Below are 27,157 nucleotides of genomic sequence, written 5' to 3' on the forward strand. Positions count from 1 at the left end.
TTAGTGTATCCTATGTGATGTGAATGTATGCACGTATGTATGCACACTACCATTCAAAAGTTTGGGGTCACCCAGACAACTTTGTGTTTTCCATGAAAACTCATAATTTTATTAATCAAATGAGTTGCCGAATGAATTTAAAGTCTAGTCCAGACATTGAATAGGTTAAAAAAAAGATTTTTATTTGAAATAATAATTTTCTCCTTCGAGCTTTGCTTTTGTCAAAGAATGCTCCATTTGCAATTACAGCATTGCAGACCTTTGGCATTCTAGCAGTTAATTTGCTGAGGTAATCTGGAGAAATTTCACCCCATGCTTCCAGAAGCCCCTCCCACAAGTTGGTTTGGCTTGGACACTTTTTGCGTACCATACGGTCAAGCTGCTCCCACAACAGCTCAATGGGGTTGAGATCGGGTGACTGAGCTGGCCACTCCATTACAGATAGAATACCAGCTGCCTGCTTCTTCCCTAAATAGTTATTGCATAATTTGAAGGTGTGCTTTGGGTCATTGTCCTGTTGTAGTATGAAATTGGCTTCAATCAAGCGCTGTCCACAGGGTATGGCATGGCGTTGCAAAATGGATAGCCTTCCTTATTCAAAATCCCTTTTACCTTGTACAAATCTCCCACTTTACCAGCACCAAAGAAACCCCAGACCATCACATTACCTCCACCATGCTTGACAGATGGCATCAGGCACTCTTCCGGCATCTTTTCAGTTGTTCTGCGTCTCACAAATGTTCTTCTGTGTGATCCAAACACCTCGAACTTGGATTCGTCTGTCAATAACATTTTTTACCAATCTTCCTCTGTCCAACGTCTGTGTTCTTTTACCCATATTAATCTTTTCCTTTTATTAGCCAGTCTCAGATATGGATTTCTCTTTGCCACTTTGCCCTGAAGGCCAGCATCTCAGAGTCGCCTCTTCACTGTAGACGTTGACACTGGCGTTTTGCGTGTACCATTTAATGAAGCTGCCAGTTGAGGACCTGTGAGGCATCGATTTCTCAAACTACAGACTAACGTACTTGTCTTGTTGCTCAGTTGTGCAGTGGGGCCTCCCACTTCTCTTTCTACTCTGGTTAGAGCCTGTTTGTGGTCTCCTCTGAAGGGAGTAGTACACACCGTTGTAGGAAATCCTTAGTTTCTTGGCAATTTCTCACATGGAATAGCCTTCATTTCTAAGAACAAGAATAGACTGTCGAGTTTCACATGAAAGTTCTTTTTTTCTGGCCATTTTGAGAGTTTAATGGAACCAACAAATGTAATGCTCCAGATTCTCAAGTAGCTCAAAGAAAGGTGAGGTTTATAGCTTCTCTAATCAGTCAAACTGTTTTCAGCTGTGCTAACATACTTGCACAGGGGTTTTCAAGAGTATTCTAACCATCCATTAGCCTTCTTACACAGTTAGCAAACACAAAGTACCATAAAAACACTGGAATGATGGTTATTGGAAATGTGCCTCTATACACCTATGAAGATATTGCATTACAAACCAGACGTTTGCAGCTAGAATAGTCACTTACCACATTAACAATGGATAGAGTATTTCTGAATCATTTAATGTTAACTTCATTGGAAAAAACTGTGCTTTTCTTTCAAAAATAAGGAAATTTCTAAGTTACTCTAAACTTTTGAACGGTAGTGTGTGTGTATGTATGTATATATATGTCTTAGTGTCTCCTATAAAATGGAGCGAAATGATTGTCCTGTTAAATCCACATCATGCCCTATTCTGATTTTTCTGATTATTCTAGATCAAAACCAGCCAGAGTATCCAAAAAGTAAACCATCTGTTTTGAATAAATCATTTTTTTTTTTTTTTTTTAAGTGGCTGCAAGAAAAAAAGGACAAAGTCGACGGAGAGTGTACAAGTGCAGACACCACTCTATGAAATATTATTTTGAGAGTTAAGGAACCTAACTCAAAGGGGTTGGTCAAATTTATACATACTTCCTCACTATACATCTAAAAAACACATAGGTCAGATCTACCAGAGGTAGAATGGCATTAAAGCGAACCTGTCAGCAAAATTTGCAAAGTACCGTAACCTACAGACACTGTCAGGGAGGCAGTATTATACTGATTAAAATGATACTGGGGTGAAGAAATTCATCATGTGGTTCTTGTGTAATTAGTATTAGAAGTTTGCAGCTAATGATATGCCTATGCTCCCGGGGTGGGGGTGGGGGTTGGGGACTGTAGGCAGATTCTTATCTTCCTGCTCTAACCAAAAAGAGACATGCCCACAGGCCGTCCCAAACAGTCTGTCTCTATGATGAGGAACATGCCTGTGCTTTGGGGTAGGCCTGTTGGCAGGTCTTTCATTGCACAAGAACCACAAGGTGGATTTCTTCACCAAAGGTCTCATTTTAATCAGTATAACAGCTGCAACCTGACAATGGCTATAGGCTACTTATCAAAATCCTGTTGACAGGTTCACTTTAAGGTAATATTTAGGCGATTTTGAACTAGATACTAATAAAACACATTGGGGCTTTTGACAAACCCTTTCATTCATACTGTATGTGTAATAGTAGGCATTTACATTTTTATGGCTTCACAAACACCAAAACCTAAAAAATATATATATATATATTTTTTTTTTTTTCTTCTTTTCAGGATCTAATTATATACACAAACCCTAACAGCTAAATATAGCAAAGAGGAAACAAGAGTACCGTATATACCCGCATATAGGCCGAGATTTTCAGTCCATTTTTTTGGGGGCTGAAAGTCCCCCTCTCGGCTTTATACGTGCGTCATATACAGGGGGGTGGGGGTGTCAGAGATCATACTCACCTCTCCTGGCACTTCTCTGCAGCCTCTGCATCTCCCTCTGCCGTCTGCTTCCTGCATTCAGCGGTCACATGCTACCGCTCATTAAACTCATGAATATGCGCATATTTAATGAGCGGTACCACGTGACCAGCTGAATGCAGGAAGCAGACAGCAGAGGGAGAAGCAGGGGCTGCCGCTGCAGAGAAGACCTTTAGCTAGTAGGGGTGAGTATGACGGGGGCAGAGTGATATTCACCTGTCCCCGTTCCAAGCCGTGCACCGCTGTCTCTCCGGTCCTCCTGCTGTGACGGCAGAGGGCGCGATGACGTAGTCAGTGCATCCTCTGCTATCACTGCAGAGAGTCGGGAGACACAGCGGTGGATGGCAATGGAACAGGGACAGGTGAATATACCCAGCGACGGAGAGGTATGTCTTTTTTTTTTTATTGCAGCAGCAAATAAGGGGTATATATGGAGCATCTTATGGGGCAGCATTAACACTTGTGGAGCAACATATGGGGGGTATTTATGGAGCATCTTCTTGGGCCAGCATTAACCCTTGTGGAGCAGCATATGGGGGGTATTTATGGGGCAGCATTAACTCTTGTGCAGCAGCATATGGAGGGTATTTATGGAGCATCTTCTTGGGCCAGCATTAACCCTTGTGCAGCAGCATATGAGGGGGTTTTATCTATGGAGCATCTTCTCGGACCACCATTTAACCCTAGGCTTATACGTGAGTCAATAAGTTTTCCCAGTTTTTTGTGGCAAAATTAGGGGGGGGGGGGGGGAGGGTCGGCTTATACACACACACACACACAAGTATATACGGTATCTTTATACCAAAGTTCTAAATTTTATTAGCATAAATTACAAACAATAAACAACAAATAGAATCATGCTGCCAAAGCAGGACTATAGGGGAATAGCCAGAACATATAAATCACAACCAGCAAAAATTATAATATTAGAATCAGTTAGTCATGTGCAAACAAAGCAAAATAATAGACAAGGTGTAAATAATCACTCATGGTGTTGAGAATTTGCTATAGCCAGTGCTGAATGGCAATAATCAACCAAAGAACATGGTTACCACACTTAAGTGCATGTCACAATCTATGTACCGTAATAAAGTGCTGAATAGTGCAGAAAAAATACAAAGACAGCATTCCAAATGAACTAAAGTGCAGCGATGAAACACAGCAGGAAGGAGGGGGCCAGCCACAGAGTGGTGGGGAGGAATGGAGATCCCCTGAGGTGGCTGCATGTACTGACCAGCTTGAGCAGCCGGACACACTGGATGTAGCAGAGCCGACGCTCAAGGACATATTCTCTGTGGTAATGTACAACAAATCTTCCCTTGCAGCTCTGAATGGTCGTGTGGATGATTTAAAGGGGGAGATGGCTGCGATTAACGCTGCAGTGCGCAAAGTTGAACAGAGAGTGGAGGTGGTGGAAGAACGTGTGGGAAGTGCGGAGGACCAGGTTAATGAACTGTTGAAAAGGGAAAAGAAGTATATGCAACGTATAGCTGAGCTGGAATTTAAAACTGATGATTTGGAGAACCGCTCCCGCAGGAGTAACTTGGGGATTGTGGGGGTGCCAGAAAAAGCAGAGGGCAATAATCCCACTGAGTACATTGAGTCATGGTTGAAGAATACTGTGGGAGGGGACAACCTTACCAAAATGTTTTCTGTTGAAAGAGCGCATCGGGTGCCCACCAGACCCCTGCCCCCAGGATCAGCTCCAAGAGTCATTTTGGCTAAAGTTTTGAATTATAGAGACACTCTGCTGAGGAAAGCCAGGACCCATGCGGAACTTACCATACATGGCAATCGCATCTCCATTTACCCAGATTATTCTGCAGCAGTCCAGAAGCTCCGGATGACGTTTGGAGAAGTTAAAAGAAGACTACGAGACATAGATGTGCGCTACTCGATGATCTACCCAGCTAAACTGAGAGTCGCAGCTTTGGACCAGGTGCACTTTTTTCAGAACCCAGAGGAGGCGACACTCTGGCTTGACTCTAATATACAAAATATCAGAGCGGGACGGACCCGTTGAAGCATACTCTGAGTGATGTTGAAACAGTGACTAACTGTGATTTAGTTTGAAATTACTAAGTTAATGGTCATCTTTGAGATGAAGCAATGCCATGTTGGTTTAAGAAGGTTGTGTTCGGCGGCGCAACGCTTATTGCAGTTGGATTAATGTGGACGGGAGGGTAGTTGGAATACAGAGCTTGTATCGTTAGGCTGTTAAAACGCCCTACTGGTTCTCAAATAGAGAGGGAGAGAGAATTCTTATCAGCTTAAAGGCTGTGGGAGACAACTAATTTTTTGGGAGGGGGAGGGGGAGGGAGGGGAGTTTATTCCAGTTGGGAAGTTGAGAAAGGGGGTAGAGGTGGGGAGGTGGGGGGGAGGATCGAGATTCTACCTATAACGTGTCTAATGTTTGGGATTGCAACATATTATGGGGGATAGAATTAAGATTCTAAGCTGGAACGTTAGGGGTCTCGCTAACGCTTCAAAACGGGTTGCAATTTTACAATATCTGCTGAAGCTGAGGCCCTCAGTGATTTGCCTCCAAGAGACACACCTGGTAGAGGATAAAGTCGCAATGCTACAAAAAAGATGGGTGAGGAAGGCTTATCACTCGACGTATTCGGCCTATGCAAGGGGAGTGTCGGTGTTAATCCACAATTCTACTCCATACGAAGAAGTGGAGGCTATAATAGATAGGGACGGGCAATACGTGTTTATTGTATGCAGAATTTTGAATAGATTATGTATTGTGTCCTTGTATATCCCTCCACCATTCTCTAGAAAAAAGATACAGGAAATTCTGGACTTATCTGGGAAATGGATGGGAGTCCCGCTGCTTGTAATCGGCGATGTAAATAATATTGCAAATGATCATTGGGATAAAGGTAAACATACGGGGGGTGGGAAGGGGGGGAGGTGACACCTTTTGGAAACTACATGAGGGAGATTGGTTGGATAGATTTGTGGAGAGTTCGGAATATGGAGAAATATACTTATTCATGTTATTCGGCGACATACGCATCTTTATCTCGTATTGATGTGGCTTTAGGAAATGAGGGAATGGATGACTTGGTACAGGAAGTGGAATATCTGCCCAGGGTCCCTATCGGATCATTGCCAACTGGAGGTGTCTCTACAATTGGAAGGGCAAGGGAGGTTGACAGGAATGGGATGGAAAATTCACCCCTTTTGGTTACGGTTGCTGGATATGGGAAAGGTGGGAGAAGAATTGGGAGAATTTTTTAGGATAAATGAAGGCAGTGCTGAGGGCCATATAGTCTGGGATACTATGAAGGCCTTTTTGAGAGGGATTTTATTCAGAGAAGTATGTCGATATAAGACTAAGTCTCAAAATCAAGACAAAGCAGTGATGTAGGAACTAAGGGCAGCGGAGGAGGCATTGGGTGCGCAGTGTAATACAGATACGCAGACCCGCATGAAAGTGGCCCAATTGGAAGTTAATAAACTTCATATCCGTAAGGCGGAGAGACGGCGGGCGTTTCAGAATGAGGCATTCTACGCAGAGGGTGAAAAAGTGGGGCACCTGCTCTCAGTGATGGCGTCGGCACAACGGGAATCTTCCCATGTATATGCAATTAAAAATAAGGAAGGTACCGTGGTTTCACAGGGGGATCAAATTTTGGAAGTATTTAAACAGTTTTACAGTGAGTTATACTCCTCACAGACACATAAAGGTCAAGAGGAGATGGACAGTTATTTGGGGACGATTGAGCTTCCTAGATTGGGGGATGAAGATAGAGAGTGGATGGATAGGCCGCTTACGGCAGAGGAGTTGAGGGTGGCATTGGCGCACATGGCGGGTAATAAGGCCCCGGGGGCAGATGTTATTCCAACGGAGGTCTATAAAATACTAAATGAAGAAGTAATAACTAAATTGGTGAAGGTATTTGATGAGTCGTTGGAGAGGGGACAGCTGCCTACTTCTATGAGAGAGGCCATTGTTGTGGTCATTCCTAAAGCCGATAGAGACCCTTTGGATCCGGAGTCCTACAGACCGATTTCACTTCTTACGACAGATATTAAGATATTGGCAAAGGCCTTGGCCAACAGGTTGACCCGTGTGGTGGCTAAAATAATTCACCCAGATCAATCGGGTTTTATGCCCAATAAATCTACAGCAATCAATCTAAGAAGATTATATTTAAATATGCAAATTCCGGCCGATAATGCTGGAAAAAGAGTGGTAGTGTCTTTGGATGCCCATAAGGCTTTTGACTGTGTAGAATGGAAGTACTTGTGGTCGGTCCTGTTGGGCTTTGGGTTCGGGCCTAGGTTTATGTCTTGGGTGGGGTTGCTGTATTCCTCTCCGACGGCAAAAATCAGAGTAAACAATAAATTATCCGATAGTTTCTCACTACATAGGGGTACGAGACAGGGATGCCCATTATCTCCGTTGCTGTTTGCCCTCGCCGTGGAACCCCTAGCTATTAAAATAAGGGATACACAGGAGATAAAGGGATTTGTTTATGGAAGGAAGGAGGAGAAGGTGTCTCTGTACGCTGATGATATTCTGCTATACCTGGGGGACTCGGGGGAGAACTTGGATAATGCGATGGCATTAATTGAGGAATTCGGAGAATTTTCTGGACTCAAAATTAACTGGGATAAATCGTGCATCATGCCCATTGATACAGTAGATGGAGATATTGGGGAGGTTGGAATATCACCGAAATTGAGAGTAGTTTTGAGATTTAAATATCTGGGGATACAGATCGCCCTCCCTTTGAGTAGTTTTGAAGAACTTAATTTAAGCCCTCTGCTACAAAAAGTTCGTTCCAAGATTTCGGCGTGGAATAAATTACATCTTTCGGTGATTGGAAGGGTAAATCTTTTAAAAATGATTGTGATGCCGCAGCTGCTGTATGTACTGCATAATTCTCCTATTTGGATCCCACAGAGTAGGTTCTGTAAAATTAAATCGCTGTTCGGCGACCTAATATGGGGGGGGGAAAGCCCACGGTTTAAACAAGAAACGTTGCAGAGGCCGAAAGAGGACGGGGGGGGTGGCGCTTCCTAATCCCTGGGTATATTTTTTAGCAGCACAATGTCAACATATGGGAGGATGGGGGGAGGAGACGGGACAGGAACAATCGCCCAGTAGTTTGAGAAAGCTGTTTGAGAAATGGCCTTTGGGAGAGAGCCTGGAAGGGGGGCAGTTTTTAAAATTTGGCTCTAGGTTTCCTACGGTTCTCCTTATTCATAAGATATGGGAGAAAGTTAAACAGATTAGGGGTGTCACGGGCCTTACTAAATACTCTCCAATGTGGGATAACATAAATTTACAAGAATTCCAGCGAATGGAGGGATTTGGGCTTTGGAGAGAGGCAGGAATCAGACGGATGGGTCAGCTTGTGGGTCAGGGGAGACTTAAATTATTCATGGAGCTACAATCAGAGTTCCAGCTTCCACACTCAAATATGTATCATTATAAAAGAATTCAGCATGCGTATCGGTCGCAATGTCGGAGGAGGCCTGTTGAGGTCCAGATTGATGTCACGCTGGCCTCCATTTTGGGGAACAGCGAGACGAAGGGGGCAATCTCAGAAGTGTATAGAGATTTATTATTTACATTTCTAATCAGTCATCCCATCAAGGCTAGAGTGAAATGGGAGGCTGAATTGGGAGAAATAAGTGATGATAGATGGGAATCTATTTTAGAATATGTGCCTAAGATTTCTATGAGCGAACCTGGGAGGATGTCTCAGCTGTACGTAATTCATAGAGCTTACAGAACTCCTGATAGATTGTTCAAGATGGGTTTGAGGTCTGATTCCGATTGTCCACGGTGTTCACAGGAACGGGCAGATATGATGCACATGTTGTGGTGTTGCCCTAGATTGTCTACATACTGGCCAGTTGTACTGAATCGGATCGAATGGATATATAAATGTGTAATCCCCAGAGACCCTTTGATCTGTATTTTAGGCTTTGTGGAAGAATTGGCAGCGGCGGCTATGGTCAAACTTGCGATTGCTAGACTGTTGTTCATAGCAAGGAAATTGATTGCCCGGTTTTGGATCAGAGAGGAGCCTCCGACTAGACGGGACTTTCTTGCGCAGGCGGAGCATATAAATTCATTGGAAAAAAGTATTTACACTAAGACAAATAAACTTGAGGTGTTTCACAAGATATGTCAGCCATGGGTAGAATGGAGTTAGAGGGGTGGGAGGGACGTATTGGGATATGGAAGATATTCACATTACATAACTATATATGGATGTTGGAAAGAGTACTGGACGAGGAACGGGGAAGGCACTGAAGGGATCTCGGAGGGGGGATGGGGGGGAAAGGGAGGGAGGAGTTTTGTTTTTGTTTATAAAAACATGTTTATATGTGAACAATTGCTTGATGTCATGTATATGATGTAATTGTTATCATAAATAAAAATTTATCTGATTAAAAAAAAAAAAAAAAGTGCAGCGATGAATATTAAGTGAAAACTTACAGGCATGATGTACTTAGTAGGATCCCTGCCTGCCGCCCCTACGCGTGTTTCCTTTGTATTTTCATCAGTAGGTGTGGCTAATCTTGGCAACAAGGTTAGCATATATAAAACCATCAGCCAATCACAAAGTGACTGGGAATATGACGTGTAACAAGCTTCCGTATCGGACCATGCGTCGATCAAGGCTGACCCCTAGTAGGGCACTTCCTCCTGCACTCCTAGACCGCAAGCGTTCCACCGCTGCTTAGCAGACGAGGACGCCGGCGGGCCACGTGAGCACTTCGGGAAGGTCCGGGTGAAGCCGGAGCAGCGCATGCGCACTGGACTATCAGGGGATGATGTAGTAAGGTAACTAACCAGGACACAATACAGAAAGGTGAGATTATAAAAGTATCAATGCAGTGAGGATTATATATCACTATTGTGGACTTGGGAAGGTTTGGACAGTCTAAATGTGTGATGCTTACAAATATACAAGGGATAAAAATAAGTGAATAATGAGTAGAAAAAGTAATTAAAATATATATTAAAATAAAAATTAAAGCAAGGAGAGAAAAGGAAAAAATTAAAATACAAGTAAAATAAAAGCATAATCATACATTAAATGTGACAGTGACTAGCTGAAACCTATGAGAATATGTGAAGGATGAAACATGGATTTTTGTGAGTACTCACCGTAAAATCCTTTTCTCCGAGACGCTCATTGGGGGACACAGAGACTGTGGGGTGTGTGCTTCTGCCGTCTGGAGGCTGACACTAAGTATACAAAAAAAGAGTTAGCTCCTCCTCCGCCGCATACACCCTCGCCCCCAGACCGGGCGTAACTCAGTTTAGTGCATAAGCAGTAGGAGAACGCGCCTTAAACTCAGGCAAGAAATTATACGTCTGAAAAAGGGACCACCCTGATCCTTACATAAGGATTTGTATAATTCAAAATAAACAGATGCCAACTGGCTAATAGGGTGGGTGCTGTGTCCCCCAATGAGCGTCTCGGAGAAAAGGATTTTACGGTGAGTACTCACAAAAATCCATGTTTCTCCTTCGTCTCATTGGGGGACACAGAGACTGTGGGACGTTCTAAAGCAGTCCCTGGGCGGGATCTTAGCTCACCCAATCCATGCTATTTTGCGCCCCTGATTAGAGGTGCGCAACTGCTGCCTGGAGAATCTTTCTTCCCAGGCTTGCATCCGAGGATGCCTGGGTATGTACGTTATAATGTTTGACAAACGTATGCAAACTGGACCAGGTAGCTGCTTTGCACACCTGTTCCGCTGAAGCCTGGTGTCGCAGTGCCCATGAGGCACCCACTGCTCGAGCCGAGTGTGCCTTGATCCCTGCCGGAACCGGCGTGCCACTGATTTGATATGATTCTTGGACTGTCAGACGAACCCATCTGGCCAAAGTCGCTCTGGACGCAGCGAGTCCCTTCCGCCGCCCTTCTGGAATCACGAATAGAGAGTCTGTCTGGCGGAATGGCGCTGTCCTTGTCACATACCTCCTAAGGGCTCTTACCAGATCCAGGGTGTGCAATGCCTTTTCTACCCTATGCACCGGTGCCGGGCAAAACGAGGGTAAGACAATGTCTTCGTTGATATGGAATGCAGAGACAACCTTCGGCAAGAAGGGGGGAGCTGGCCTTAAAACTACTTTATCCTTATAAAAAGTCAGGAACGGCGGTTTACAAGATAAAGCCGCCAGTTCCGAAACCCGCCTAATAGATGTTATCGCTACCAGAAAAACGACCTTCCTGGACAGGTAAGGTAAGGAGACTTCTTGTAACGGTTCGAAGGGAGGCTCCTGAAGGGCCCTGAGCACTAAGTTCAGGTCCCATGATTCCATCGGTGCCTTATAGGGGGGTACTAAATGTGCGACCCCTTGCATAAACGTCCTAACCTGCCAGACCGAAGCGACCTTTCGTTGGAAAAGCACCGACAGGGCCGAGACTTGCGTTCTGAGCGAACTCGGAGCCAATCCCGCGTCCAGCCCTGCCTGCAGAAAAGCCAGTACGTTGGGGATCGAAAAAACCAGAGGAGCCACTCCGCGATCCCTACACCAACGGAAAAACACTTCCCAAGTCCGATGATATACCTTCGCCGAGGAAGGCTTTCGGGCACTCACCATCGTGGCCACCACATCGCGCCTGAATCCTGCCTGTGTTAACAGCCAAGATTCAATGGCCACGCCGTCAAACACAGGGCCCCTAAGTTCGGATGGCAGATCGGCCCCTGGGACAGTAAGTCCGGCCGATCTGGGAGACGCCAGGGTACGTCCACCACTAGTTGAACCAGATCTGCATACCAGGCCCGCCGAGGCCAGTCTGGGGCCAGCAGAATTGCTGGAACCTTCTCTCTCCTTATCTTTCTGATGACTCTTGGAAGCAGAGGTAGCGGGGGGAACAAGTACGGGAGCCGAAACTGGCTCCACGGAAGCACCAGAGCGTCTGCTGCGATTGCCTGCGGGTCGAGGGATCGAGCGACGAACCTTTGAATCTTGGCGTTCTCTCTGGATGCCATAAGGTCCACGTCTGGTGTCCCCCACCGTTGGCAGATCTGTTGAAAAACCTCGGGGTGCAGGGACCACTCCCCTGCCGCGACCCCCTGTCGGCTGAGAAAATCCGCCGCCCAGTTTTCGATTCCCGGAATGTGCACTGCTGAAATTACCACGTGGTTTTTCTCGGCCCAACGCAGTACCAGCCCGACCTCGCGCATGGCTGCCTGGCTGCGCGTGCCCCCCTGATGGTTCACATACGCTACCGCTGTAGCATTGTCCGACTGAACGCGCACCGGCCGGTTTGTCAGCCAACGCTGAAAATGTTGCAGGGCCAATCGTATTGCCCGTATCTCCAGAATGTTGATCGGGAGAATTACCTCCCGAAAGGACCACCGCCCCTGGGCTGTGTGACTCTGGAAAACTGCTCCCCAACCCTGCAGGCTTGCATCGGTCGTCACCACCAACCACTGTTCCGGGGGAAAGGGTTTCCCCTGAACCAGAGACGAGTCGCGAGTCCACCACTGGAGCGACCGTCGGACCGGTGGAGACAAACTGCACCGATGATTGAGGGAAAGCAGCCTTCGGTCCCATGCTAACAAGAGCGCATGTTGAAGCGGACGGAGATGGAACTGGGCAAACGGGATTGCCTCCATCGCCGCCACCATTCTGCCCAACACACTCATGCCGTACCGGATGGATCTGGAGCCCGGCTGAAGAAGGTTCCGTACCCCCTGTTTGATCCTTTGCGCCTTGTCCTGAGGGAGGATCACCAGCCCCTGGGAGGTGTCGAAAACCATGCCTAGAAATACGATTCTCTGAGCCGGAACCAAGGACGACTTGTTCCGATTGATCAGCCAACCTAGGCGGGCCAGGGTATCCAGAGTGATACCGACATTCTCCTGGCACGCCTGAAACGACGGCCCCTTTACCAAAAGGTCGTCCAGGTAGGGTAGTACCGTTATGCCCCGAGCATGCAGGATGGCCATAACCACCGCCATTATCTTTGTAAAGACTCTGGGGCCAGTGGCCAGACCGAAAGGCAGAGCAACAAATTGGAAATGTCGCCCTCCGATCGCAAAACGCAGGAACCTCTGGTGTGGAGGAAAAATCGGGATGTGTAGATATGCATCCTGCACATCGATCGAGGCCAGGAATTCCCCTGGATCCATGGCTGAAATGACCGAACGGAGGGATTCCATCCGGAATCGCCTGACCCTGATAAACTTGTTCAGGATCTTTAAATCCAGTACTGGCCTTACTGTCCCGTCCTTTTTGGGGACTGAAAACAGGTTGGAGTAAAAACCTTGCGTCTCTTCGCTTTTCGGCACTGGGACAATGACCCCGTTGCGCTGTAGCGTCATTATAGCCTGCAACAGACCTTCCGCCTGCGATTCTGTTCCGGAGAGCCGGGAACGGAAGAAACGCCGTGGCGGGAGTCCGACAAACTCTATCTTGTACCCGGACGATATCAGTTCTGCCACCCAAGCGTCGCGTGCCACTGCGACCCAAACGTGGCTGAACCTTAGTAGGCGTCCGCCCACTCTGTCGTCCGTAGGTACGAAGTGCCTCGAGTCATTTTGCTGGAGGCTTTTGTGATCTGGCCCCCCTCGCTCTGGGCAAACGGCCTCGGCCTCTACCCAGCGGATTGGCCCTGTAAGAAACTTGCCTTTCTCTAATCTGACCATCATTTGCGGAGGTGGATGCCCTGGCCGAAGTCCACCTCCAGGAGCTACGAAAGGGCCGAAAACGCCTCTGCGTCTGCCTGAATGCCGGCCAACTCTTCTGCTGCGGTAGAAAACTACTCTTCCCCCCTGTGGCTTCTGAGATAAGCTTATCAAGCTTTTCACCGAACAACCGATTGCCTTGAAAAGGCAATGAGGTCAAGGATTTTTTAGAGATAGAATCCGCTTTCCATAATCTCAGCCATAATGCTCGCCTTACAGCGATCGCATTTGCTGCTGCCACAGCAGAACACTCGGCCGCATCCAGAGCGGCGCCGACGAGATAATCACTCGCTCCTGATATCTGATTTGTCACCTCCAAGATTTCCGCGGGCAGATCCCTGTCTTGGAGGGCCCTATGCAGAGTGTCTGCCCATGAAACCATGGCCTTAGCCACCCAGGTAGCCGCAAAGGAGGGGGCCAGAGCCGACCCTGCTGCCTCATACACTGAGCGGGCAAGCCCCTCTATGAGGCGATCAGTTGGGTCCTTAATAGAAGAACCGCTGGGTATCGACAATAGCGATCTTGATGCTAAACGTGACACCGGTGGGTCCACTACTGGCGACTCCACCCACCCTTTATGGAGTTCAGGAGGAAACGGATACTTTGCTTGCAGCGCCTTTTGCATTGCAAAGCGCTTATCCGGGTGTTCCCTATGTTTCTGGACTAGCTCCTCGAACTCCGGATGTGTGGCAAACCTTCTATGCGGACGCCTGGTTTTCTTGAAGGAGACCTTGTGACCTGAGGCCGTGGACACATCATCCTCGATCTCTAAAGTCTGGTTGACCGCCTCAATGAGGCTGTCCACCGAGTCCTGGTATCCCAGGCTTTCTGGATTCCAGGCTTCCTCCTCCTCCTCCTCCTCGCCCTCGTCCTGATCGCTTTCTGAGCTTGGCGACAGGGAACGAGATGCCCTAAAAAACGCCGCCGACTCCCCAGAGGGCCCGGCCGACGGAGAACGAGCTCTCTTACCATGAGCTTGTCTGGTGCTGGAGCGGCCCCTAACGGACGAAGGGTCCTGAGACGTGGACGAGCTGTCTTCCGCTGGCAGACCACCATCCTTGACCCTGCCCGGGCCCCGAAGGGACTCAATTGCCTTCGTAAGGGACATCATAGAATGCGATAAAGACACTGCCCATTCTGGGGGGTCCTGACCCCTGGGCTCTGCAACAATGGGGGGCTCCTGGGCTCGCTCCGACTCACAGGCTTCGCAAAATTTACCCGGCTGCGCCTTAGGCAGCCTGACCCCACAGGAAACGCAAACAGCGTATAGGAAAGAGTGAGCTTTCCCTTTGCCAGACATATTGCAGGGTAGGGTAGGAGGAGGAGGAGGGTAACCCCTTCCTTGACAACCAGTGCGGCACTCGAAACGGGGTTGCACTCACCCACCGGTAACGTCCCACCTCTTCCACGGGGTGCTGCAGCGAAAACCCTGAGACGTGGACGAGCTGCTTCACGTGCCGTTACTCGCCGGGGGCACTGCGGTGCACTTTGGAGAGAGGCGGCGGGGCTTCCGACCGCACTCCGGCGAGGAAATGCGAGGAGGGGGAGGGGGGCGGGAGCCTCCGGTCACTGTGCGCGCCCGCCGCGCTCCCCGGGCCGCCGGAAGTCAGTGGGCGGGGCTTCCGGCCCCCACCGGAAGCGGCGGGCGGGCCTCGCGCGGAACTCGCGGCCCTCCCCATACAGCGGGGACCGCGGCCGCCGGCGGAGCTTCAGCCGTACTCCGGCGGGGACCTGCGAGGAGGGGGAGGAGGGCGCGCGCTCCCCGGTCACTGCGCGCCCGCCGCGCCCCCCGGGCTGCCGGAAGTCCGTGGGCGGGGCTTCCGGCTACCACCGGAAGGGGCGGGCAGGCCGCGCGGGGCCTTGCGGATCTCCCCATACCGCGGGGACCGCGGCCGCCGGCGGGACTTCTGGCCGCACTTCGCATGTGGCACTACTCGCACCGGGTTCCACCGGGGAGAGAGTCGGGCCCCGTGAGAAAAAGTAACCCCGTCGGGCGGGGGAACAGACAGCCCCGCGGCGCATTCTGGAGGGTCCCGTTCCGGGGGGTGACCCTACAAACAAAAGGTGAGCCTGGCCGCCGGGGGGCTCTCTTGGGGTGCTCTCAACCCCATCCCTGGGCGGGGAGGGGGAGGCTACTGGGGGTGGATGCTTCGATCCCCTGGCTCACCTGCGCCTCCAACTGCACCCCTGGTGTCACTACCTAGGGGTGGAAGGGGCCAACCTGAAATCCCGCGTTGCAGGAGAGGAACAAAACGTGGAGTCCGTTGGGGATCGCCCATCGCTCACACGTGCTCGCCCGTTGTAGTTCATGGGGAAATCGAATCCTCTCATCAGGATGCGTTGCCCCTCTTTACAAAATAAAAAAGAAAAATGGTTGTCTGGGGAAAAGTCCCAGATGTGTCCCTCGGTGCGGGAGAGAAAACACGTGGAGGACTACTTACACGTGGTCGCCCGTTGATGATTTGGGGAGATCGGACCCTCTCTATAGGATCCGTCGCCCCTGTCTTATCTTCAAAGAAAGGAAAAAAAAAAAAAAAAAACTTGTCTGGAGCTCCAGACTGCGTGTGCCTCCATCAGACACTAAGCAAAAACTGAGTTACGCCCGGTCTGGGGGCGAGGGTGTATGCGGCGGAGGAGGAGCTAACTCTTTTTTTGTATACTTAGTGTCAGCCTCCAGACGGCAGAAGCACACACCCCACAGTCTCTGTGTCCCCCAATGAGACGAAGGAGAAAAAATTGTTTAATAGACATAAAAACTAAGATGTATAAAGTGAATGGTATGGATGGTGTGATATGTACTCATAATAAAGAAGGAAAGAAAAAAAATGGCATAAAAATGAAAATGAATAAAGACATATATATATATATATATATATATATATATATATATATATATATATATATACACAGGAAAGATGTATATCTTTGTACCGTGTTAGCCAGTGGATAGAAAAATATTCAGGATTGAGAGTCCTCAGTAGTTGATACCTTTTAATGGCTAACTGAAAAGATGGTAATACATTGCAAGCTTTCGAGACTACTCAGGTCTCTTCATCAGGCTAGACTAATACAAAATCTGAAGTCACATATTTATGCACAATACAGCCTAGAAAAAATGCAATAGATAAGACAAGTGACGTGAAGCAGAACTATCAATATGGGAGAGGGAGAAACATAAATATAAACATTGGACCAGTTCATAGATAAGGAGTCTGGATGTTTTATGGTCCTCTGATTGGGGTCTAGTTCTGTGTTGCCCCGCAAGGTTTTAAAAGGAAATTCCTTAATTGATGATCATATATATATACACACATACATACACACACACACACACACACACACATACATATATATATATATATAAAATCTCAAAGTTATTCATCATTGCTTACTGGTCATCTGGTAGTGCTTTCACCCCCTCAACATTGACAGTGAGGGTCTGGTGTCCTCCCAAGACTTTGTGCAGAGACTCTACTAACTGCTGCTGCTGCACACGGATGTCAGCTTCCTTCTTATTAAACACAAGTTCCACAAGACCATCTTCATCCTTGTTGTTCGGAATGCAACTGAATCCAACTGCCTACAGAAAATATTAAGAATTAAAAGAATTTTCTGATTTAACCCCATTTTAGCCCCCAAGCCTGTTTGCACCTTCCTGACAGGCCAAATATTACAATTATCTGGTAATAACTCTGGAATGCTTCAACAGATTCCACTGATCCTGAGACTGTTTTTTTCATAACACATTGTGCTTCATGATTGTGGTGAATATTCTTAGACATGACGCGTTTATTTGTAGAAAAAAATGAAAAGTTTGGAAATTTTACAATTTTAAACTTAATTTTTATTCCCTTAAATCAGAGAGTCATGTCTCACAAAATAGTCCATAAATAACATTTCCCACATATCTATTTAAATCACCAAAATTTTAGAAATTTTTTTATTAGGAAGTTATAAGGGTTAAATGTTGACCAGCAATTTCTAATTTTTACAACAAAATTTACAAAACCACTTTTTTCCTTTTAGGGACCACATCACATTTGAAATGACTGAGGCCTATATGATAGAAAATTCCCAAAAGTGACACCAATCCAAAAACTGCACCTCTCAAGGTGCTCAAAACCACATTCAAAAAGTTTATTAAAGGTGCTGTCACACTAAGCGATATCGCTAGCAATATCGCTATAACTTGTGACGTTATAGTGATATTGCTAGCGACATCGCTGTGTCTGATACTTACCTACGACCGGCTCCCCCGCTGGTTATCGCTGATCGCGCGAGAACGTCCAGGACTGTTTCTCATCGTCAGCTTCCTGCGGCGCTTCCTGTGGAGAGACGAGCGTGGAGCCGGGCGGGAGGACGCAGGATCGCCTAGCGTGACAGGTAAGTAGCGATCCCCGTCCCCAGCGATGTCGCTGGTGAGATCTGCCTGTGTGGCAGCTCACTAGCGACCACTTAGCGATGTACCAGCGATCCTGACCGCATCATAGCGCTGGTCGGGATCGCTAAGTGTGACAGTACCTTAACCCTTCAGGGTGCTTAACTAGAACTGAAGCAATGTGGAAGGAAAAAAAGTATTAAGTTACGTACCGGTAACGGTATTTTTCGGAGGCCCATGACAGCACCACGAGAGAGGGGATCCGCCCTATAGGAACAGGAAACCTACAGATACAAAAGGGCGGCACCTCTCCCACGCATCAGTTGGATTACAGAGCTTGAGAGGCTACCATGGTTAGTACACAACATATGATATATACAAACCTATCTACCCTATTTAACAGAATTATTTCATACCATCTCCCACATAAGGTGATTCTATGAACAAACTTCTAAGGAGTGCACCCCTATATGTGAACAAGGGAGGGAACTAAGGGTGCTGTCATGGGCCTCCGAAAAATACCGTTACCGGTACGTAACTTAATACTTTATTCGGACTCCCATGACAGCACCACGAGAGAATTACAGAGATGTAAACTAACTTAGGGAGGGACAACAGCCTGCAGCACCCTTAGCCCGAAGGTGATGTCTGAGGAGGCACCCATGTCTAACCGATAGTGGTTAAAAAAGGTGGAAGGAGATGACCAGGTGGCCGCCTTACATATTTGATCAATTGATACTCCAGATCTCTCCGCCCAGGATGATGCCATGGCCCGAGTGGAATGTGCCCTCAGGTTCTGTGGAGCCGGACCGCCACCTGCTGTGTAGGCAAGAGAGATAGCCTCCCTAATCCACCTTGCTAATGTGCGTTTTGATACTCTGTATCCTTTCCTGGAACCTTGGAAGGATAGGAATAATGCGTTCTCCTTCTTCCAAGGATCCGTGGCTGCTAAATATGTCAGTAAGCATCTTCTAATATCTAACGCCTGGAGTTTCTGCTCTTTAGGGTTGGTTGGGTTAGGGAGAAAGGAAGGCAGAACTATCTCCTGTGTCCTGTGGAATTGTGTTGCTACCTTGGGAAGGTATGCTGGATCTGGCCTTAGGATTACTCTATCCTGTAAGAACTCTGTGTAAGGAGGCAATCTGGAAAGTGCCTGTATATCGCTCACCCTACGTGCGGATGTTATTGCTACCAGGAATGCTGTCTTAAGAGATATAATCTTTAGTGAGGCGGAATCTAAAGGTTCAAACGGACTTTCTGTCATGGCTGTAAGGACTAAGTTTAAGTCCCACGGTACGCATCTGTCTTTGTGTATAGGTCTCGATCTGGCCGCTGCTCTGATGAACCTTGCTACCCAATAATCTTTTGCAATATCAGCTGCAAACAGGGCCCCTAAGGCTGAAACTTGTACTTTTAGCGTACTTGTGGAGAGACCCAATTCGAAACCTTTCTGGAGAAATTCCAGAATATGTTTCGTGGGAATTCCATCTCTGATGTCAAAGTGAAAGGTGGATAGGAAGCGTTTCCAGGTCCTAGCATAAATATTAGTGGTGGTTAATTTTCTGCTTCTTAGGAGGGTGTCAATTAAGTTCTTGGAGAACCCTCTATTTTTTAATAGTGACCTTTCAAATACCACGCCGTCAAATGAAGTCCCGCTACTTGTGGGTGGCTGACTGGCCCCTGGTAGAGGAGATCCGGAAGGTTCGGCAGTACCCAGGGATCGCCTACCGACATGGTCCTCAACCACGCGAACCAGGTCCTCCTGGGCCAAAAGGGGGCAATCAGTATGACTCTTGACTGATCCTCTCTGATCTTCCTGACTACCAGGGGAAGAAGATTCAATGGTGGGAAGGCGTATGCCAGAGAAAAGTCCCATCTTATCAGTAGGGCATCCACCGCCAGGGGATTTTCCCTGGGGTTAAGAGAGCAGAACAATCTTTCTTTTCTGTTTTTTCTGGTGGCAAAGAGGTCTACCTCTGGCTGGCCCCATCTGCGGACAATCTGGCGGTAAATGTCTTTGTTCAAAGCCCATTCTCCTTGTCTTAGAGCCTTGCGGCTTAAAAAGTCTGCTCTTACATTGTCCTTTCCGCTGATGTGGAGCGCGGTCAAAGATAGACAATTTCTCTCTGCTATCTGGAGGAGCCGTTCTGTTATCTGCATCAGAGCGCTGGAGCGGGTTCCACCTTGGTGGTTGACATATGCTACCGCTACCTGGTTGTCCGAGTGTATCCTCACATGATGGCCCTGCAGGTAGATAATGAGTTTCTTGACTGCTTGCTCTATCGCCAATAGTTCTCTCTGGTTGGATGAGATTTCAGAATTAGAATCCCACTGGCCCTGTACCACTATGTCCCCCATATGGGCTCCCCAACCAAAGGAACTTGCGTCTGTGGTTATAATACGGGTTATCTGTGTTATCCAGGGCACCCCTGACGCTAGGTTCTCGCTCTGAAGCCACCATCTCAGTGATGTAACAGTTGAGGGGCTTAGACACATCCGACCTTGTAAGGAGCCTCCAAGGGCCCTGCTATTAATCAAGACGTCGTTTTGAAGGGTTCTGGTATGGAACTGTGCCCACCTTACTGCTGGGATGCATGAAGTTAGAGAACCTAACAGGGACATGGCCTGTCTGAGGGTCATAGATGGATTATCCATTGCCCGAAGAACCTGCTCCTGTATCTTTTGTAATTTATCTAGTGGTAGCAGGCACCGCTGAGTGTCTGAATTTAGTATCAACCCTAAAAATTTCTGTATTTTTAAGGGCTGGAGTCGGGATTTCTCGTAGTTTAAAATCCATCCCAGGTTTTCTAACCTGGATCTAGCTTTTTCTATCTGGGATTTACAATGACCCACCGATTTTCCTACAATCAAGAAATCGTCTAAATATGGAATGATTAAGACGTCAACCTCTCGTAAGTGAGCCATAACTTCGGCCACTAACTTTGTAAAAACCCTGGGAGCTGCTGAGAGACCAAAGGGAAGGGCTCTATACTGAAAATGACGTACTGTGCCCTCTACTGAAACTGCCACCCTCAGGAACTGCTGGCAGTCTGTATGGATAGGTACATGATAGTACGCGTCTTTCAAATCTATGACTGCCATAAAACAACCTTTAAACAATATTTTTATTGTTGTATTAATGGACTCCATTTTGAATTTATGATTAATCAAAAACTCGTTAAGGGAACGAAGGTTTATAATCGTTCTGAATGTGTTATCAGGTTTCTGGATTAGAAACAGGGGAGAGTAAAACCCTCTTCCTCTTTCAGCCTCTGGAACCTCTACCAGAACATTTTTCTGACATAGGCTCAAGACTTCCGCTTCTAAAGCCGCTTGTTCGAGATGAGAAGATCTTAAGGGGGTCAGTTTAAAGGTGTCCCGCGGGATCTGGGTAAATTCCAACCTAAGCCCGGTGGATATTACCTTGCGCGCCCAGTCACTATTCGTAATCTGTGACCATGCCGGGAAGAAGGATGACAGTCTACCCCCTACGGGAACCGCTAGTCATTGATTTGGTTTCTTTTGATCTCTCGACGAGCGTGTAAACATATAGCCCGTACCTCGTCTCCTTCTGTCTTCCCATCTGGGTCGATCTCTAACAGGCGAAGAGTTGCGCCTTCTCCCCTGGCCAAATCTCCTTCTACCAAATGGGCGACGGTAGGACGCTGATGAAAGGTTTGGGAACCTTTTCTTGTCGTCCCCCGCCTTTTCAAGCAGCTCGTCTAGGACAGTTCCAAACAAATATTCGCCCTCACATGGAATCGCACAGAGCTTTGCTCTGGACTGGATGTCTCCCTGCCAGCACTTTAGCCACAGGGCTCTGCGAGCTGCGTTAGAGAGACCTGCTGCTCTGGCGGCCATTCTCACTGCATCCGCTGAGGCATCTGCTAGGAAGGCTGCTCCCTCTTGGATGGTCGGTAGGGCCCCAAGAATTGTCTGTCTTGATGTACCCTGTTTTAGTTGTGACTCCAACTGGTCCAACCAGACCATCATGGACCTGGCCGTGCACGTTGAAGCCACTGCTGGTCTTAAGGACCCGGCCGCCATCTCCCAGGTGTTTTTCAGGAAAGTATCAGCTTTCCTGTCTAAGGGATCTTTAAGGGATCCCATGTCCTCAAAGGGGAGCGAGGATTTTTTTGATGCCTTCGCAATGGCAACGTCTAATTTGGGGGCTCTGTCCCAAGAACTTACTGCCGGATCGTCGAAGGGGTATCTCCTTTTGAGGGCTGGTGGTAGCGACCCTCTTTTGTCCGGTCTTTTCCACTCTCTGTGGATCAGATCCTGTATCTTTTGGTTTAACGGAAAGACTCTCCGCTTCCTCTGTTCCAGCCCACCGAACATGACATCCTGCATGGATAAATGGGGCTTAGGCTCCTCTACTTCCATTGTCCCTCTGACTGCTTTGACCAGCTTGTCTACCCGGTCAAGAGGCAGACAAAATCGCCCCGAGTCCTCTTCTCCTGAGGAGGACGAGGGAGATGAAGCCTGGGAGTCTCTGCTTTTTCTCCACTCTGCCGAGGAATCAGACTCCGCCGGGACCTCGCCCCTTAGACTTTGCGGCTGAGACAAGGACTTTAGGGTTTCCCTCATTTCTACCCTGACAATGTCTCTCCAACTCGCCGCTACTGCAGGCGACTCTTCTGCCACCGTCTGCTGAATACAGGGGGGGCACAATCTTTTGAGGCATGCGTCCGGTAATGGGCATGCACAGAGCGCGCATTCCCTATGCTTATTTTTATTTGTAGCTTTTTTTCCCTAGAAAAAGAAAAACACAGAAGGGGGGTCCCGTCACTGAGTGAACTTTCACGAAGATCACTTACCAGTGCCACAATCAAGTACCGGAGAACGAGGGGGATTTCTTTCAGCCGATGCTCCTGTCTGCCTGGAGGAGCTCTTACGAGTGGACTGGTCACTTCGTCCCGCATTACTGTCACGGGACCCTTTCTTTTTCTGTTTGACCTGCCGAAGGTCATCCAGGGGCGGCAGTGATGTTTGCCGCTGCTGCCCTTGCTTCTGTCGCTGCTGCTCTCGATCGCTTTCCATCACCACTGCTGCTGCTGCTGCACACTGCATGTAGTAATGTGGCCAAGGCAAGGAACCCTGCCCGGGTCCCGCCTAAATACCCCTCCTCCGGTCAGCAGTATCCATGCCGCGCCCCTCCCCCCCCTAAACAGAGCTCCCTACCCCAGCTGGCGCCCGACCCCGCGCCATCGGTGTTTCTGATGGGCGCCGCCATCTTGGGATCGCCGCGCATGCGCAGTAGCGCGCTGACCCGGAAGCGCCTCCTCCGCCCGCCCCCTGACGTCACCGCTACCCCGGAAACGCCGGAAGCCCCGCGGGACGCCCGGGAGCTCCGGAGCAGCGCCCGGTCGCAGCCCCCTGCACAGCGCTGCCAACCTATCTGCGCCGCCGGAGCCGGGAATCCCCGGGGGGGTATACTTACCGGCGGCGGCTTAATTCCGGAGACGGCCATCCTCCGGACGCCGCTCCCTGCTGTCCACGCCACCGCCGTGACACCCATCCTGGGCCACCGTGGCGCCTTCCAGAAAATCCGAACCAGGCCGAGGTAGGAGACCCCCTCGCTACCGGTGTCGGCTGGCCGGCCTGTGATCCAATTCTTCTGCAGGATCCCGTCCCCTCAGGAACAGGAAACCAACTGATGCGTGGGAGAGGTGCCGCCCTTTTGTATCTGTAGGTTTCCTGTTCCTATAGGGCGGATCCCCTCTCTCGTGGTGCTGTCATGGGAGTCCGAATAAATGAACATTTAACTTTTTTCACTAAAATTTTACCACTTTTTTATTTTCACAAGGCTAAAAAGGTAAAAAAAAAAAAAAAAAAAAAAAAAGGACCCCAACATTTCTATGGCAATTACTCCTGAACATGCAGATACCCCATATGTGGGGGGAAACCACAGTTTGGGTGCATGGAAGGAAAGGAGCGCCATTTTACTTTGTGAAAGCAAAAATGAAATAATTAGCGGACGCAATGTCACGTTTTGAGAGCCCCTTATGTGACTAAACAGTGTAAATCACCCACACATAACCCCCATTTTGAAAACTAGACCCCTCAAGGAACTTTAATTAGATGTGTGGTGAGCACTTTGAACTCTCACACAAGTTTATAATGTACAGCCGTGAAAATAAAAAAAATAAATAAAATTTTTTCCACAAAAATGATCTTTTAACCCCAAATGTTTTATTTTCAAAATGATACCAGGAAAAAAAAGGACCCCAAAAATTGTTGTGCAATTTCTCCTGAGTACGGTGGTACCCCATGTGGAAGAAAACCACTGCACGGCAGGGCTCGGAAGTGAAGGAGCAACATTTGACTTTTTGAACGGAAAATTGGCTGATGTGCCTAAACAGTGGAAAATCCCCACAAGTGACCCCATTTTGGAAACAAAGCCCCCAAAGAATTTATCTAAATGTGTGGTGAGCACCTTGAATCCCCAGGTGCTTCACAAAAATAACGTTAAGTTATGGAAATAAAAAAACGTACAATCTGATTAGCAGAAACTCTGAGAAACACTTCATTTGGCTGTTCAGAGAACTATGGGACGACCAAAAGCTGTTGCTGGGGTGGGAAAATAAATATACTGTCACCAACAATATTTCCACTCGAGCAACTGTGGCCTGAAAAATCTTTCTGCCAAGAAGTGCATCCACAGAAGCAACAGGGTGAACTCTGTAAAACTTGGAGAAGGTATGTATTGATGACCAAGTAGCTGCTTTACAGAGTTGAAAAACCGATGCCTGGTGGCAAAACGCCAGGGGCCCCCAATGCCCGCGTAGAGTGTGCCTTAACCCTAAAAGGAGGCACCATGGACTTCGCTCTATAGGCCTGAATAATGGCTGTTCTAATCCAATGAGCAATCGTTGACTTTGAGGCGGCCAGGCCCCTGTGAGAGCCATCAGTATAACAAACAAGGAATCACACTGTCTAAATGGGGCGGTAGCTGGTAAATAGCCCCGTAAAGACTCTGACAATATCGAATTTGTGCAGTTTCTTCTCGATCGGATGAGTAGAGCAAAAGTAAGGCAAGAAAATGTCCTAGTTAAAGTGGAAAGCCGAAACCACCTTGGGGAGGAGGGACGGAACAGATCTCAACACTACCTTATCATAGTGCATAATGAGGAAAGGAGCTTGACAAGACAAGCCCTCCCAATAGAGGTGATGGCTATAAGGAAAGCTACTTTATAGGAAAGATGAAGCGTTGAAATCTCTGAGAAGCTTAAGTGGTGGAGACTGAAGAGTCTCCAAGACTAGATTAAAGGTCCCAAGGATCCAGGGGAGGTTCATGGGGTAGTGCGCGCTAGACCATCCTGTGAAGAAAAGTCCTGACCTGATGTCTACAGGCCAAATCTATCTGAAACAAAACAGAAGTCGAACACCTGTGCCTTGAGAGAACTAAACGCCAATCCTGACTGCAAGAAGGAGAGCAGTACAGGCACAAAAACGGATATTGAAGAAATTCCAGAAGACACACCAGCAAAAGTAGGCCTTCCAAGCGCGGTGATAGATATGCAGCGAGGAGAGCTTCTGTGCACGGATCATGGTTTGGATGACTGATGTTGACAAACCCGCTGTCCTCCGAATCGCGGCTTCAACTGCCATGTCGTTAAATTGAGTGACTGCAAAATCTGGTGGAAGAACGGATCCTGAGACAGAAGATCTGAACAGTGAGGAAGAGTCTAAGGGACATCTGTGAAAAGGTTGATCACATCTGAGTACCAGGCCCTCTAAGGCCAATCTGGTGTGATTAGGATAACTAATCGTCCTGTATTCTGGGCCACTCCATGATTACAATACATAACTCATTATCAGTAATTCCTTCCCTAACTGTCCCAGGCTGCTGGCAGCAGTGAGAACAGACACTGTAATGGCCAGTGATGGGGGTCTGCAGCTTCTAATCTACACAGGGGATGGCAGTCACTGATGTAATCTGTTGTGTGACAAAGCCTCTGCTGTGTGAATGAGACAGCTCTGTGTCACTGATGTCTTCACACAGCAGCAGATTTGGTGCAGTGTATGTGTGAGCACTGTGTCTCTAATGACACAAATACTGATGGGAGCAGCCTGTCCCAGAATACAGGACGATTTTCCCTCCTCACTAGTTTCACTTTCCATAGATCACTGTTCAGCGTGTGTCTGGGGGAGGAGCAGCTGGGTGGTCTGCTCTCTGCAGTGAGGCTACTAGAGGGGGAGGATTTGTTACTGTGTGATGAGGGCTTCTTCATGTCGACGGGGAGGGCCTGTAGCTATGGAGGGTGGGGTTGTTGCTATAGAGGGCATGTTTGGAGTAGAGTAGGAGGTTATGACTAGTTCTCATTTCAATGCCATAACACCCCCCCCTTGGACGTTCTGTTCAGAATATCTAGAAAACCGTGCAAACTAGTGACAGAAAGTAAATTACTTATTGTCATAATTCTGCAGCCCAGACATGTACTGAGCTTATGTGAAAAGCCCGGACAACCCCTTTAACACAGACTTTGCCCTGTTGACAACACATCAGAATTGTTCCAGGGAATCTAGAACAATCTGCAAACTCTTCAGAATCTGAGAAAAGGAAGGCGCCTTGACCAGAATATCATTCAGGTAAGGGATTACCACCACCCCCCTAGTCCGGAGCAAAGTCATGACTGGGGCCAGGATGTTTGTATACACTACAGGCGCAGTTGTAAACCCAAAGGGAAGAGCCCTAACCTGAAAGTGATCCTGGTGGACAGCAAAGCGAAGAAAATCACTGATGAGCCGGAAGGATGGATACACAAAGATTGGTGTCCTGAATGTCTATTGAGGACAGAAACTCTCCGGCCTCCATGGATGCTGCAACTAACCAGAGCGACTCCATCCTGAAGTGATGCTGCCTAATCATTTGTTCAGCAGTCTTAGATCCAGAATGGATAGTACCGAACCATCCTTTTTGGGAATGAAGAATAGATTTGAATAGAACCCTCAAAAGTTGTAAATGAGGAACCCTCGTGAATACTCCTGTTTGAAGCAGGGAAGCTATGGCTTGATCGAAACTGGCTCTTATACTGGGGGATTGAGATCTGAAAAAACAATCTTGCGGGACAGCGACAAACTATTCTGTATCGAGAAGATACTAAGTCGCTGTCCTATAAGTCGCCGACTAATCCCAGCCATGCCTTTCTGAAGAGGAGGCGGCATCCAACCACCATGGAAGAAACCCCGAGTAGCGACTCCATGTCTTGGGTTAATTTCTCTACTGCCTCCGGATTCAGAGGAACTGCCTGGCGGGAGTGGGTTTAAACG

General features: G+C 47.9%; 1 protein-coding gene across 2 annotated transcripts in view; it reads right to left on the reverse strand.

The window, feature by feature from the left end:
- NUP54 (nucleoporin 54) overlaps positions 1-27,157 on the reverse strand; it is an 85,157-nt gene that overhangs the window by 11,381 nt on the left and 46,619 nt on the right. For both annotated transcript variants that reach the window (XM_073541209.1, XM_073541200.1), the window contains one exon: positions 16,896-17,083. In XM_073541209.1, the coding sequence (XP_073397310.1) occupies positions 16,896-17,083 (188 nt within the window). The remainder of the gene's footprint in view (positions 1-16,895; positions 17,084-27,157) is intronic.

The sequence above is a fragment of the Dendrobates tinctorius genome, unplaced genomic scaffold (assembly GCF_039654945.1).
Source record: "Dendrobates tinctorius isolate UK_male_01 unplaced genomic scaffold, ASM3965494v1 ptg000011l, whole genome shotgun sequence".
In the NCBI taxonomy this organism is placed as follows: domain Eukaryota; kingdom Metazoa; phylum Chordata; class Amphibia; order Anura; family Dendrobatidae; genus Dendrobates; species Dendrobates tinctorius.